This window comes from Loxodonta africana, chromosome X (assembly GCF_030014295.1).
Source record: "Loxodonta africana isolate mLoxAfr1 chromosome X, mLoxAfr1.hap2, whole genome shotgun sequence".
Classification (NCBI taxonomy): Eukaryota; Metazoa; Chordata; class Mammalia; order Proboscidea; family Elephantidae; genus Loxodonta; species Loxodonta africana.
In genome coordinates, this window is record NC_087369.1 from 172,647,265 (window position 1) to 172,661,301 (window position 14,037).

Consider the following 14,037-nt stretch of genomic DNA (forward strand, 5'->3'; position numbering starts at 1 on the left):
TAAGATATCACCTGATCTAACCATCATGGTTTTCAAATGAGGTAACTAAGGCTCAAAACACAGAAACCCCTCTCCCTGGGTCTTCTGCATACCACTCAAAAACAAAGCCAGACCTAGAATCTACACTACCTGCCTTAGGCTCAGTGTTCTTGTGGTTACATCACGCTGCTTCTTCACCCACCCACCATATCTTCAGTGAGTTTTGCCCTGCCTGTGGCCAGAGACTGCCCCCTCATTCCAACCCCTCATCACTGGGGGTGGAGGGGGGCACGATGAGGGTGGTGGGGTGGGGAGAGAGACAGGAGAAGGAATATGGCTGATTCCATGCAAATCTGTCCTCAGAGTAAAAGTCTGTGATGCACTGGGTCAATGGTCTCATCTTCGTGTCTGAAAGACAGTGTACTTTTTGTCTCCCTAAGCCCTGTGTCTAGGTCGTTTGGGAAGCGCCTTGGAGAGTCAAGAATAAAATTGCAGGTCAAACAATGGATGACTGGAAAAGTCGGCTTGTAATCAAGAGCATGCTTCCCCATTACGCCATGGTGGGAAATCGTCAGGAGCCCAGAAAGCTCCAGGAATCGGTCAGACAATGGGCTATGGAGGGGGGCGGGGGGCATTGAATGCTTCTAATCTAAAACTTGAACCTAAGATGTGTTACTGAAATTCTCTGTGCAAGCATGGTGGCAGGGAATCAACCCAAAATGTAAGGAATGCGAGTCTGACCTAGAAAAGACCTAAGAAATGAATTGACCCAGCCCCTTGTGATACCCAGGGAGAGCTGGAAATACAGTCCAAGGCTCCATCTGGATTCCCAGTCCAGTGATCTTTGTACCATACCCCTTCAACAAGACAGAGGAAGGGTGAGGGGGAAGAAGATCCTACCTTTCCTCTTAATAATAGAAACCCGGAGTATCCGAATGGCAGGCACCCAACGTGTTGCATCAGCGTCCTAGTATGACTGAGTATAGGAAGTCATGAGTAAGGCACAGCAAGGGATTCCCATTTAACATTCTGGCTCCAGTGTCCTTTTTTTTTTTTTTTTTTTTGTACTTTAGATGAAGGTTTACAGAACAAACTAGTTTCTCATTAAATAGTACACATATTGTTTTACGACATTGGTTAACAACCGCACTACATGTCAACACTCTCCCTTCTCAATCTTGGGTTCCCTATTACCTGCCTTCCTGTCCCCTCCTGCCTTCTAGTTCTTGCCCCTGGACTGGTGTGCCCTTTTAGTCTTGTTTTGTTTTATGGGCCTGTCCAATCTGGCTGAAGGGTGAACCTTAGGAATGACTTCATTAGTGAGCTGAGAGGGTGTCCGGGGGCCATACTCTCAGGGTTTTGCCAGTCTCTGTCAGGCCAGCAAGCCTGGTCTTTCTTTTCGAATTAGAAGTTTGTTCTACATTTTTCTCCAGCTTTGTCCAGGACCCTCTATTGTGATCCCTGTCAGAGCAGTCAGTGGTGGTAGCTGGGCACCGTCTAGTTATACTGGACTCAGTCTGGTGGAAGCTGTGGTAGATGTGGTCCATTAGTTCCTGTGTCCTTTTTAAACTCATTTGGCACATTTCCACTTTCCTCCCTGGGAACCCAGACACCACCTGGCCCAGGTTCTGAAACTCAGAGTTAGGAATTTCAATGTTAGTTCTAAGGGGCCAGGATGATGATAGAAGGGGCTACGAGAGCCATTGGTTGGTTGAGTTTGACAATGAAAGTCTGCAATCTCACCAGTCTACCAAGACTTGATTAGCAGGAGTTGCAGCAAACACAATGGCTGTTATCTTGGTGTATTAGGCCCACAAAGGAGTGGCTTGCTAATCTTTGAAATTAATAAAGCAGAGAGGAAATGGCTCTTATAGAGCCGTGGGTCTGCTTCCTTCCTGTTCATAGAACTGGGAGCCCGGGGCTCTGAGGTAATGTCATTTCACATAATTAGATGGCCTGTCTTCTCCAATTCCAGGGGCAATTCACTTTCCCGAAGTCAGCTTTCTACTTCTTTTAGGATTCTGATATGTGCATGGGTCTGGGGAGAGATTATTGAAATCTTGCTTCTCTTTTTTTTCCTCCTTATTGTCAACTACCAACAATTGATTGAATATGTGGCATCGAGTTGAGTATGTAAGGGTTTACAAACCTTTGCTTACAGGAGTCCCAGCTCTCCTGGAGATGGCAATCAGATGGGGTTGCCAAGATGGAGGGATTACTTGGCCAAGAACCTTGTCCTCCAAATTGCCAGCATTTCAGTCAGGTGTCTTCTAGAAGGGAATCTCTAACCTCCATCCTAATTATCATCACCCTTTTTTTTTTCTTTCCTTGCTTCTACTTTATGGCCAACAACTGAGCCAGTGAAGGAAAACCTTTTGGTAATGTACCCAGAGTTATCAGTTTAGCTATGGCTTTGGATTTCTCCATTGTTTCACACCTGTTTCCATTTGCTTGGAGCCGTAGTCCTAGGAGCAACCAACCAGTTGCCACAGTTGACTCCGACTCATGGCAACCCCACATGTGTCAGAGTAGAACTGTGTTCCATAGGGTTTTCAATGGCTGTGGCCTTTTGGAAGTAGATCGTCAGGCCTTTCTTCCAAGGAACCTATGGGCAGATTCGGACCTTCAACCTTTTACTTAACAGTCAAGCACATTACACTAGGAGCAAAGGGAGGTGGATTGTGGTTGCAAGGCTCCTCTCCCCCTTCTTTTCACCCACCCCACCAACCCTCTTCAAAAGCATGACTAGTAAGTAACTTCTTTGGTTAGGACAGGTATAGCCCTCAAAGCATGCATTTCAGGGAAGGTTGTCCTTAAAAGTGGGTCCTTGGGGTGGCCATCCACTCCCTTACTCTGGAGAAATTACCATTCTTCACACCATTTCGGGCCTGGACTTCTCTTTGGAAATGGCTGTTAGAGCCCTTTGTACATCTCACCAAAACTTCACGTTCATTGCTTTAGAATCACATCTTAGACGTGATCAACATTCGGCCCTTCTGGCACCTCCGTGGCCCAACTTGTTCTCCCCCCTTGACTCTGAGTGGCCTGACTATGTCTGAAACTCCAGGCTGTCCTAGAAGACCAGGGTTTGGCTCCAGTTGAGGATATCCAACAAACATGCCTCAGGCTCTGAAAGCAACTCCCCCGGAGGAGTTTACTTTAGTTGAGCGTTTAGTAGGTGCCAGGCACTTGGCTAAGCATTTGGGGAACATTATCCAGTAATCCTCACAATAACCCTGAGAGGAAAAGGCTAGAATTATCTCCAGGAAACTGAGGCTCAGCGCAGTTAAGTAACTTGAACAAAGCCACGGAGCTAGGAAATGGCAGAGCTCAGAGCCTGCTGCCATTGCTGCTGTACTCTGCTGCCTCTTAGATCTAAAGCACATTAAAAACCACAAAGCACTGAACACATGTCAGGTGGGAAGAGTCATTGTAAGGAATTTCAGTGATGCATTTATTTCTTCCTTCAGCAGCATGATTGTTTAGTGAATTTTGTGATCTGGGGAAAGGGGAGCTTTGCCTTTCGAGCATTGGGTACCTACCGATGGTCCAGAAGGCAGCCCATCTTGGCAGGTGGCAGATGGAGCTCTAACAGGAGGCAGGACCATCGGGCCTTCCCTTTGAGGTTGGCATCTCGACTTTTCCCCCAAATCAGTGGGTCAATTTATTACTACTGTGAGAATCCTGAAGGAATTAGCACTCCAGATTGGGAGTGCTCTGGAGCCTGCGGGGGAGTGGTGACTCAGTGTGCATGTCACATGTCGTCTCTGTCTCAGTCTACACACACACCCGGGTGACTCTGCCTCGCTGTCCCCATTGCAGGGATACAGCTGATGAGACATACTTGAAGATCACCGAGGAAATACAAGAGAGTTTTAGCTTTAGATAAAAGGAAGAAGAATCAAGGGTCAAGTTTGCTTTCTTCTAGAAGTTGCAAATATTCTCCCAACTCTGAGCCAGCCATCTATGCCATGCATAAGGCAGCTCCTAGACGAAATAGGGGTGCTACGGGCATTAAATGTACAGATGAAGGAGGAAGGGGCTATTGTGCTCTTGGCTCATCTTCAGTTGTTCAGCTATTTAATGATAAAAAATGAATCAATGGGTCCAAGGGGTTGTCATGCCCAGTATTCCATCTGAGCTTTCCAACCAGTCTATGGCCAGAGGAAGTACTGTTATCATGCTCTCTCTTTATGGATAAGGACAATAAGGTCCAAGAAATCCAGTGGCTTGTAGAAAGATGCCCATTGAGAAGGTAGGGTTCCACACCAGGGGTCTGCATTTGAGTGATCCCTAGCGCAGTGTGCTTTCTACCCATGGAATGACCAAAATCAGCCCCACCCCTTCTGCTTCTCTCCTCTAAGTGCTAGAGGCAAGTGGGGCTAGGAAGAGAGGAGCCCTTATTGTAACAGGGGAGGTGGAGACTTGGATAGCTATAAAATACTCATTCCATCTGTCCCTCTTCCTTAGACTGAGGACCTTAGAAATACCCAGTAGGAGAAGGTCTGTTCACCTCCTGCTGTGGTGGATGATCAGGTTCAAGATTTGTACCCATCATTCTTAGAGGCACACGCTTTCCCTTGCACAAAAGAGCGCTAGACCCTGAGTAAAGAGGCCTTGGATTTGATGCCAGCGCTCTGTGTGAGATCCTGGGCAAGTCATTTTCTCTTGAGGTCAGAGTGCATGGGTGTTATGTCCAAAGGCCTGTCTATGTCTCTGGCCTTCCTCCACATTGCCAGGGCCCTCCTCTGTGCCGAGCCCTGTGCCAGGCCCTAGGCTGCAGAGTTAAACGAGGCATGGTTGGCCCAGAAGGAGATCACAGTCTAGGATCAGATTATTCCCAGGCTTCCTCTACCAGGAAGAGATCCATCCTACTCTGGAGTTCATGAAACTGGGAAGAGAGAATGATGGAGTGTCTCCCTTATATGTGTTAGCTCATTTGCTCCTGTGATGCAGGGATTAATGTTTCTATTTCATCAAAGAGCAGATTGAGGCTCAGAGAGGCTGAGACCCTTCCCAAGGTCGAATAGTCAGTAGGTTGCAAGTTTAGAACATAAACCCAGGTACCCTGACTCCAAAGCTCATTCTATTTTGCTACTTCCCATTTCCAGATTAGGAGCTCATGTTTACAGGGCCTTCTGAGGGCTGGGTGTTCAAGCTAGAGCTGTGGACAAAATGGAGTCCCAGATATTCTGGAGATTCCATAACAGTAGCAGAGTAAACAGGTAAACATAAACGGGTAAACAGCAGAAGCATCTTTACTTCATCCAGGTGGCTTCCTGGAGCCTTCTGACCTGCATTGTCCACTGGCCAGCCCATGAGCAGCAAACTAGACTGATTCAAAACCCCACAGGTGAACTTCCTCAGCTTGACAACGAACATCTACAAAAACCCATAGCTAATATACTTCATGGTGAGAAACTAGATGCTTCCCCCGTATGATCAGGAACAAGACAAGGATGTCCCCTCTCACCACTACTATTCAACATTGTTCTGGAAGACCTAGCTAATGCAATAAGACAACTAAAATACATAAAAGGTATACAGATTGGAAGGAAGAAATAAAACTGTCTTTGCCCCCAGATGATATGATTGTCTATGTAGAAAACCCCAAAGAATCAACAACAACAAAACTCCTGGAACTAATCAACGATTATAGCAAGGTTGCTGGATATAAGGTTAATATACAAAACCCAACAGGGAGGCAGAGACAGCCAGCCCAGAATTGGAGTGAGTTCTCTAAACAGCACTCTGGAAAGCCTGGAGTGAGAGCCCAGGTTCAGGGTGTGGGTCTTTTCCAGTATCCCTGGGTTCATGTAGGCTGTCGTCACAAGGCAGGCGCAGGCCTGGCCTCAGGAAAGGGAAGCCCACATGTATGGGCCCCACTTCCATAAACCAGGTGATCCCAGGGACCAGCTCATTGGTGAGGCGCCTGTCCCTGCCACTTACTGAGGACATTGTGCAAGTCTCTGGGCCACATCTCCTCATCAGTAACACTGGGTTAATTACTCTCTATGTCAGGGCTTCTAGGACAATGATAAACAGGATATGGATGTGAACACATTTTAAACCACACAGGGTATTCCTGCTGTTAGTACTCTTTTTTTTTTATCGTGGCAAAATATGTATAACAAAACAATTGCCAGGTCAACATGTTTTACATGTACAACTCAGTGACATGAATTACCCTCATCTGTTGTGCACCACATGTTAGTACTTTTTTAATGATCAGAGATCAGCATTTGCTCAGGAGGGCAATGGGAAACACTTGTCCCTGGAGCTCAGGTAGGCACACAGGAGCCCTGAGAACATCTTCGTCTCATCCCCACCCCACTGCACTGAGGAGAGCTGGGTTTGTGGTGCAGCTATCAGCATTCTGGGTCAAGGGCCTGCAGTGCGTATGTGCCTTTCTATTTTGGGGATCCTCCCCATGGAGCACGCAGCTGTTCGCTCCCTTTTCTCCCTCCTCCTTCTCCTTCAGTCGGGGCCCTTTCCTGTTAGAGACCAAACCTGGGCAGGGAGCCAGGCAGGGCCTTGCCTTCAGATGGACCTCTTCCCCAAGGGCTGAGTGCTACTCAGCTCCCAAGATACCACTGGGCTTTCCACATCTGGATCCTGCCTGGGAGGCCCACTTTGGCAAACCAGTGGCCTGCAAATCTCTGTTCATTTGTAGGGGAGGATGCGGGCAGGGGAGCTCCATTTTGTAGCTGGTTTCCACTGGCATCTGAAGCTTGGCACTCCCTATTTCTGAACTTTCAGGAGCCCATGCTGGCCTTGTCTACACTCGCTCCTCGCCCCCAGCTTCCTTGAGATTAAAAACCAAAAAACCAAACCTGTTGCCTTCGAGTCGATTCCAACTCATAGCAACCCTCATAGGACAGAGTACAACAACCCCAAAGGGTTTCCAAGGAGCTGCTGGTGGATTAAGGCCCAAGGTTAAAATAGGTGCCTGGAGCTTGGGCTGCCTAGAGAGAGTGGATAGCCGTTGGATCTCAGGGCAGGGGAGCAGGAGAGTCCAGGTGGGCTGAGGCTTGGGTACCACCCCATTCTAGGGTGTGTGCAAACTGGGTTGGGGGCATGTCCTGGGTTGTGGCCTCCGGCTCTCCAAACTCTGAACTGGCCTGTGCAGGCTGAGGCCTCTTGCTTTCTCTGAAAATCCCCAGCCGGAGAACTCGTGTGACTCTATTTACAGACAGATATCTGGGTCAGAAGCTGCCCTCAGGGGTGCTGAGTTCCAGACCTCTGGAAAAAGAGCATTTGCTTCTATGGTTTAATTTCTGTAGTCGATATAAAATAAGCTTTTAAAACACTCCCTGTTCTGCCTTTCCGTCTCCCCTTCCTTCCCACCTTTCACTTCTGCTCCTCATCTCCATCCTGCTCCCCTCCCACTAGATCCAACGCCCAAAGTACCAAACTCTGAAAGGCAGGCATAAGCCAAAGGCCCTGTGGATGCAGACCTGTCCTCCAGCTCAGGCTTCACGTTGCCCACCTCCCTCCAGTTCTTCACTCCCCTGGTTCTCCACACAGAGCTGTTTCTCCAGCCCTGTTGCTGCTGGGGCTGTCATCTAGCCCAGGTGCGCACAGGCTCACTGCCAGGATGTGGGAACTCCGCTCTTAAGCACCTCCGGCCACTGCTCAGAACCTGGCCCATAGTAAATGCTCAATAAGCAGTGGCTACTGTTCATCTTTGCCAGAAGGTTCGTTAGAAATCTTCCAGCCCAGCCTCTTTGTTGGACACAAGAGGAGGCCAGGGCCACACAGAGGGGAAAGGGTGTGTCCGAGGTCTGAAAAGCAGTTGTCTCCTGGCTGGAATTGGGAAGAGAGCAGGATAACTGGCAGGAAAGCTTTCAATTCAAATCTGCAGGTGCCATCCCTGTCACTGTGCTTTGGGGCCACAGAGATGAGTAGGAATCAGTCCCAGCCCCCAGCCAGTTATGTTATGGAGGTGGGAAATGTACAAGCCCAATGTGGTGACGCCCAGAGCACCTGGGCTGGGGGTGGGGAGGATAGAAGGTGAGACTGGGTCACAGAACCTTGAATGCCCAAGTGAGGAGGGTGTGCTTGATCTGCCCGACAAATGCAGATCGTGCAGCAGCGTGCCAAGACCGCAAGAGCAAGGCCCATCCCATGGCGGCACTGGAGGAGACAGCGCGCATGACCCTCGCTGGGGCCTGCGGCCCCCGCCACAGGATGCCCCGTAGTAACAACTCTCACTTGTGGAGGTGAAAACATCCACTGAGGAGTGCCGCAGAACTTAGGCAGTTCAGAAATGCTCACCTACTTTGCGCTATGGTTGAAGTATTTGCTAAGTTTTCCACTCTGAAAATGTTGTCCGTCCACTCTATTTGTTAGGCCCCCTGCATCTTGAGGAGGGCAATTTGGAATCAACTTACTTCCCTTGGGGAAGGTGCTCTGCTCCTGACAATGCTGGAGGTCAGGGGTCAGCAGACTATGGCCTGTGGGCTAAATCCTGCCACCCAGCCAGTTTTTGTACATAAAGTTCTATTGAAACCCAGCCATGCCCAGTCATTAATGTATCATCTACTAGGGAGAGTTGCAGATGGCCTGCAAAGCCTAAAACGTTTACTGTCTGGTCCTTCCCAGAAAAAAAGTTCGCCAGCCCCTGATCTAGGTCACTGGGCATTTGGTTCATTGTTTCCCCAAATATATATCGCAGTACCCACGTGAGGGAGGAGCCCTAGTGGTACAACGGTTAAGTGCTCGGCTGTTAACCAGAAGGTTGGCAGTTCAAACTCACCAGCCACTCCTCAGGAGAAAAGACCTGGTGACCTGCTCCCGTAAAAATTACAGCCTTGGAAACTCTATGGAGCAGTTCTACTCTGTCATATGGGGTCGCTATGAGTTGGAATCAACTCGAAGGCACCCAGCAAAAGCAACAACCCGCTTGAGGTAAGATCATAGGTCCTCATACTTCCCCACGTGTTCTGCTTCCTGTCCCTTGAAAAAATACCAAAGCTAGCCCCATGCTCTGGTGCCATCCTATTCCCAGAGTCCCTGCCTCCGCCACTGTCCTTTTCCTTCTTGCATCATCCATTTCTTGCACTCGATCAGCCCCCAAGGAGCACCTTTACAAACAGATGCAGCAGATCATTCCCCTGCTTAACACCACCCCTCCCCCCACAATGGCTTCCCTCTGCGAACCAGGCTCCTTCCCTGGCACACTCTGTTCCTGGAAAGTGCCAAGGGCATTGCCCCAGGGCCTTCTCACTCACTGCCCTCCTGCCTGCAAAGCTCTGCTCCCAGTTCTTCTGGTCTGCTCCTTCCTGCACTTCCTGTCTCCTCAGAGGTGTCACCCCGCTGCTCTCCATCACATCACCATTTTGTACTCCCTTGAAGAACACTGCTCCCGTGCTGATTTTGCTCTTGTTATTCCCTTCTGGTCTGTCACCCTAGAATACCAGACCCTTCTCTGTCTGGCTCACTACAGCTCTCCTTGCAATGTGCTCTCAGTTCTGGGCCCTCTAGCCAGCACTGCTTTGTCCTGCCGGAAGCTTTCGTCTCTGGAGTGGTGGGGAGCCCAGTGCCAGTCTCCCTAGCGGCCTCTTTTTCTAGAATAAGCTCGAGGCGTGGAAGCTGTCTAGTGTTAAGGCTGTCTGGGTGACACTGTCAGAAAAGCTGAACGTTTTCATGCCTCTTTTCCTCCCTCGAGCCAGGCCTCTGGAGCTTAGAACAATGAACTTGGCTCACATAAAATACCTCCAGGAAGCCAACCCCCAAACATCAACACCCAACATCTGCTTTCTGAATATATGGCTTCAAATAGCTAAGTGCACAGTAGCTAAGTGCTAGCCATTTTTTAAGCCACGTGACAGCTAAGGAAGTTAGAAAGTCCTTGCCCTTTGCTGTAGTTAAATCTGATGTAAAATTACTTTGTTGGCAGCATATTAACAAACAAAAATCTCCTGTGTTTTCCCCAGTAATTCAGCTTCAGTTTTCCAAGTGAGAAAAAGATAATTATGAATGAGTGCAATGAGGCTGTTTTGAAGTGTCTGCTAATGACGCAGCCAGCCTGCGTCTTCCTCCCGCGGCCCGGGCAGTGAAGGTTCTCACAGAGCAGTATAAGGTGAAGGAAGCGCCCCGTAGGAGCGGCTGCCTGATTCCACTAGCACCACTGGCTCCACCTCCACCCTCTACCCCTTCCGTCTCCACCACCTCTGCCGTCGACTCCACCACCGTCACTTCCGCCTCTACCACCGTCAACTCCCCCCTCTACCGCCTCCACTATTTCCATCACCACCATCACCCACTAGCACCACCACCACAATTACCACCACCACTACCACTACCAAATCACCACCATCACAATTACCACCACCACTACCACCACCTTCATCACCATCACCGTGACCGTTGTCATCACCACCACCATTACCACTACCGCCATCACCTCCTTTATCACCATCACCGCCACTATCACCATCACCTCTGTCACCACCGTCACTCACACACGCACACACGCACACACACACAGAATTTTCTCAGGCTAGGTGACCCCCTTCCATGCTATAAGCACAGACACTTGCACGTATAGTGAAAGAGCTATAAATATTTCTTCAGTTGTCATTATTTTCAATATGTAACCTACTCCTGTTGCTTGCGTTTTGGAGCTATAGAACACCAACGTGTGTTTGTGGCCAAAACTACATTAGGATTCATTATTTAAAGGGCCGATATCGCCAAGTAAACACTTTAAAAAAAAGTTCGAATGCAAAATCTTTCACTTCATAATATATTTGCTGAGGATTTCCTTTCAATGGCAAATTCTTGCTGCATTTTATTCTGACTGGGTTTACAGAAGTTAGCCTCACACACAGCTGCTCAGGACCGCAGCCAATGACTGAAGGCAGATATGCCTTGGATGGCAGATGCTGCTGAGTAAACTGTGGTAAAGGCTATTTTAGGACCACCAGGAATGTGTCTGCATTTTTGAGAGTGGAAAGAGAGATAATGTTTACTTGGTATCTACACCGTGTCAGGCACTATGATAACATCACATGTCTAAGCTCATGTTATCCTTATAACACGCATGAGAAGTAGACCTCATGCTCCCCATTTTACAGGTAAGAAAACAGAGGCTCAGAGAGGGAAAATGACTTGCCCAAAGTGACCAGCAATTAGAGGCAAGCTTGAGGCAGACTGTGAGGGTCTAAGGCTCCTACCTCCAGCCCTCTTAGCATCCCACATTGCTCAGATCTGTTATTTGAATTAGGAGTCCAGAAGTTTCTTTGTATGATCAGATTACCTCCTCCCAATTGGACAGAGGCAGGTTTTCTAGTGTTGCTCCTTCTTGTTGAGCAGAGAACTGACTTGAATTCTCAGACCCCCTCTGGAGCCCAGGGAGTGGTGTCTGGCATCTTAGCCCCTGACTCTCCTGACAACAGTCATTGCTGCTCTTAGATACTCAGCCGTGTGCTCCTACATTTGAGGGCAAGTGAAGGGCTTTGCAGGGAAATGGATGGGCCTGACGGGAGCAGCAATCCCCAGCAGCCAAGCTAAGTTAATATCCACTGTGCAAGCTGTAGTCAACTTTTCCTTCTCTGAGCAGAGCGTGTTGCTGTCTGGCGCTAGCCTGAGATGTGTAATTGGAAAGCTTGGGGGCGAGTGTGGTAGTTCCTGCAGGCAACATGAAAGGTCATGCCTGACAGCGAACAGCAGGTTTTCCTCCTCAATCTCAGTGTGCAGAACTGCAATGTCCTGCCTCTAGTTCACTTGGGAAGGCTGGCTCGTTGCGGAGGCATCCACACCTCCACTTCTTTGCACACTGGGGCCCCGGGACTCTGCAGCCTGGGCTGTGCCCTGGCACAGTGCACACTGGAGTCCCAAGGGCCAGGCTCTGCCACGGACTAGCTCTATGCCTTTAGCAAGTCAGCTGGCCTCCCCAAGCCTCAGTTTACTCGTGTGCAAAACAGGGATACTAAGCTCAGCCCTGCCTCCCTCCTGGGATGTTGTGAGAATCAAAGGGTAATGAATGAGGAACACATTGTCTACTGACAGGGGCCTGGCACCCACACAGGCCTGTGGTTGTTAACATGAAGCCTTGGGTCGCATAGGCTTGGCCTAGGAAAGGCCAACATCTTAACGATTGACACAGAGCCCGTGAGTCTACTGTTGAAGTGCTTAAGTAAGTGATGGGTGCAATGAATCACCCCAGGTCCCCAGAAAGGCCTTGTTACAGGAGACGTAGCCTAGTCCTTGTGCAGACACACAGCCACATGGGTCCCAGAAACCAAGCCTAAAATGACTGAGCTTGTTCAGGCATTCTCACTTGGCCCTCAGTCTCTAGCGGTTAATGTTCTCTGGCACCACAGGGGCAGGTGCCCTGGCTTCTGAATGCCATCATTCAGCCTTTTGTCCTGGCAAAGGCTGTGGTGCAGTGTGTGGGGACAGGCAGCATAGCAGAGAGATGTTCCTCTAAGGAAGTTGGCTTTGAGTCTCAGCTCCCTTGCAACCCTTCAATAAGAGGACCTAGGCTGTAGAAAACTGTGTGGTGGTTCCTCAAAACGTTAAACGTAGAATTCCCATATGATCCAGCAATTCCGCTCCTAGGTATATACCCCAAAAACTTGAAAACAGGGTTGAAACTGAGACTTGTACACCGATGTTCATGGCAGCACTATTCACAATAGCCATAAGGTGGGAATCACCCAAGTGCCACCAACAAATGAACAGATAAACAACATGTGGTCTATCCATACAGTGGAACATTATTCAGCCATACAAAGAAAGGAAATATTGAAACATGCTCTGACATTGTATGCATCTTGAAAACATGATGCTGAGTGAAATACGTCAGACACAAAAAGGACAAATATTGTATGATCCCATTGATATGAAATGTCCAGAATAGGTAAATTTATAGAGACAAAGTAGATTAGTGGTTGCCCAGGGCTTGAGAGGAATGGAGGGACTAAGGAGGGACTGCATAATGGGCATGGAGTTTTCTTTTGGGGTGATGAAAATGTTCTAGACTAGATAGGGATGTTGGTGGTACAACATTGTGAATGTCATGAATGCCTCTGAACTATGCACTTTAAAAGGGTTAATTTTATGCCACTTGAATTTTATCTAAATTAAAAAAAAAAGGACCTAGACAACCTGGAAGGCCTCTGAGCTGGGCTGATGCTCTTTATTCTGCATCCCCTCCGTTTCTATGGCACAGAGCTCAACAGTCTGGCTCTATATCTACTAACTGGGCTTGGCACCTCTGCTCAGGAGCTAAAATATGTGTGTTTAGTAAGCACGCAACCACCTCTTGGGCTGAGGAGGCAGGGTGTGGGCAGAAATTGGTTGTAGAAGTCAATGTGGCCAAGGATAGTAGCAGCATCCTTCTTTTGGTACGTCCTAGTGGGAAGACACCATAGACAAGATGCCCATCCAAATGTGTGGGACTGATCTGTTTCTCGATTCTTTTCCCACCTACATAATAGTTCAAATACAGCAGTACAAGGTAGAGCAAGAGATTGACCAGACTACAGGAAGTACCAGCTCCATGAGCATCTCTTCCCAAGGCACTCACACCTATGAGCCAAGGATGGGCTGGGCCTGGGGGGTGGTGCAAAGTTGGACAGCAGGGGGAGGGGATTTGAGCGTAGTGCTTAGCACTCGGCCTTCATTACAGAGGTGCTCTTTGCCAGAGGGTTTTGCCACCTAAAAATAGTAGCCTGTCACCTCTGGCAAGTTGGAAGCACCACTGGGAGACAGGCTGTGTGTTGAAGAGTTAAATTTGGTTTGGCCTTCTCTGTTAACTCAATCACAACCTCCCTTATTTTTTTTTTAGGAGTAATTAGCAAATGCTTAATCACCCACTTTATTATCTTCCTATTAATAATAAACACCAGGAGGTCGATGTGTATAATTACATTGCTAGTTTAAGGGCGACCTAAGAACTTGAACTTTGCAACAGTGGACTGCTGATTCAATTTCAACAGCATCACACTGGTGCTTAGGATTGCAGCTGTGTGGACGCACGAAAGAAGATAGACCGGTTGCCGTCAAGTAGGCTCCAACTCTTGGCAATCCAATGTGTGTCAGAGTAGA

General features: G+C 48.6%; 1 protein-coding gene across 1 annotated transcript in view; it reads left to right on the forward strand.

The window, feature by feature from the left end:
• Positions 1–426: 426 nt before the first annotated feature.
• MAMLD1 (mastermind like domain containing 1) overlaps positions 427–14,037 on the forward strand; it is a 61,941-nt gene continuing 48,330 nt past the window's right edge. The window contains exon 1 of the mRNA XM_064277714.1: positions 427–578. Coding sequence (XP_064133784.1) covers positions 483–578 — 96 coding nt within the window. The 5' untranslated portion in view covers positions 427–482. The remainder of the gene's footprint in view (positions 579–14,037) is intronic.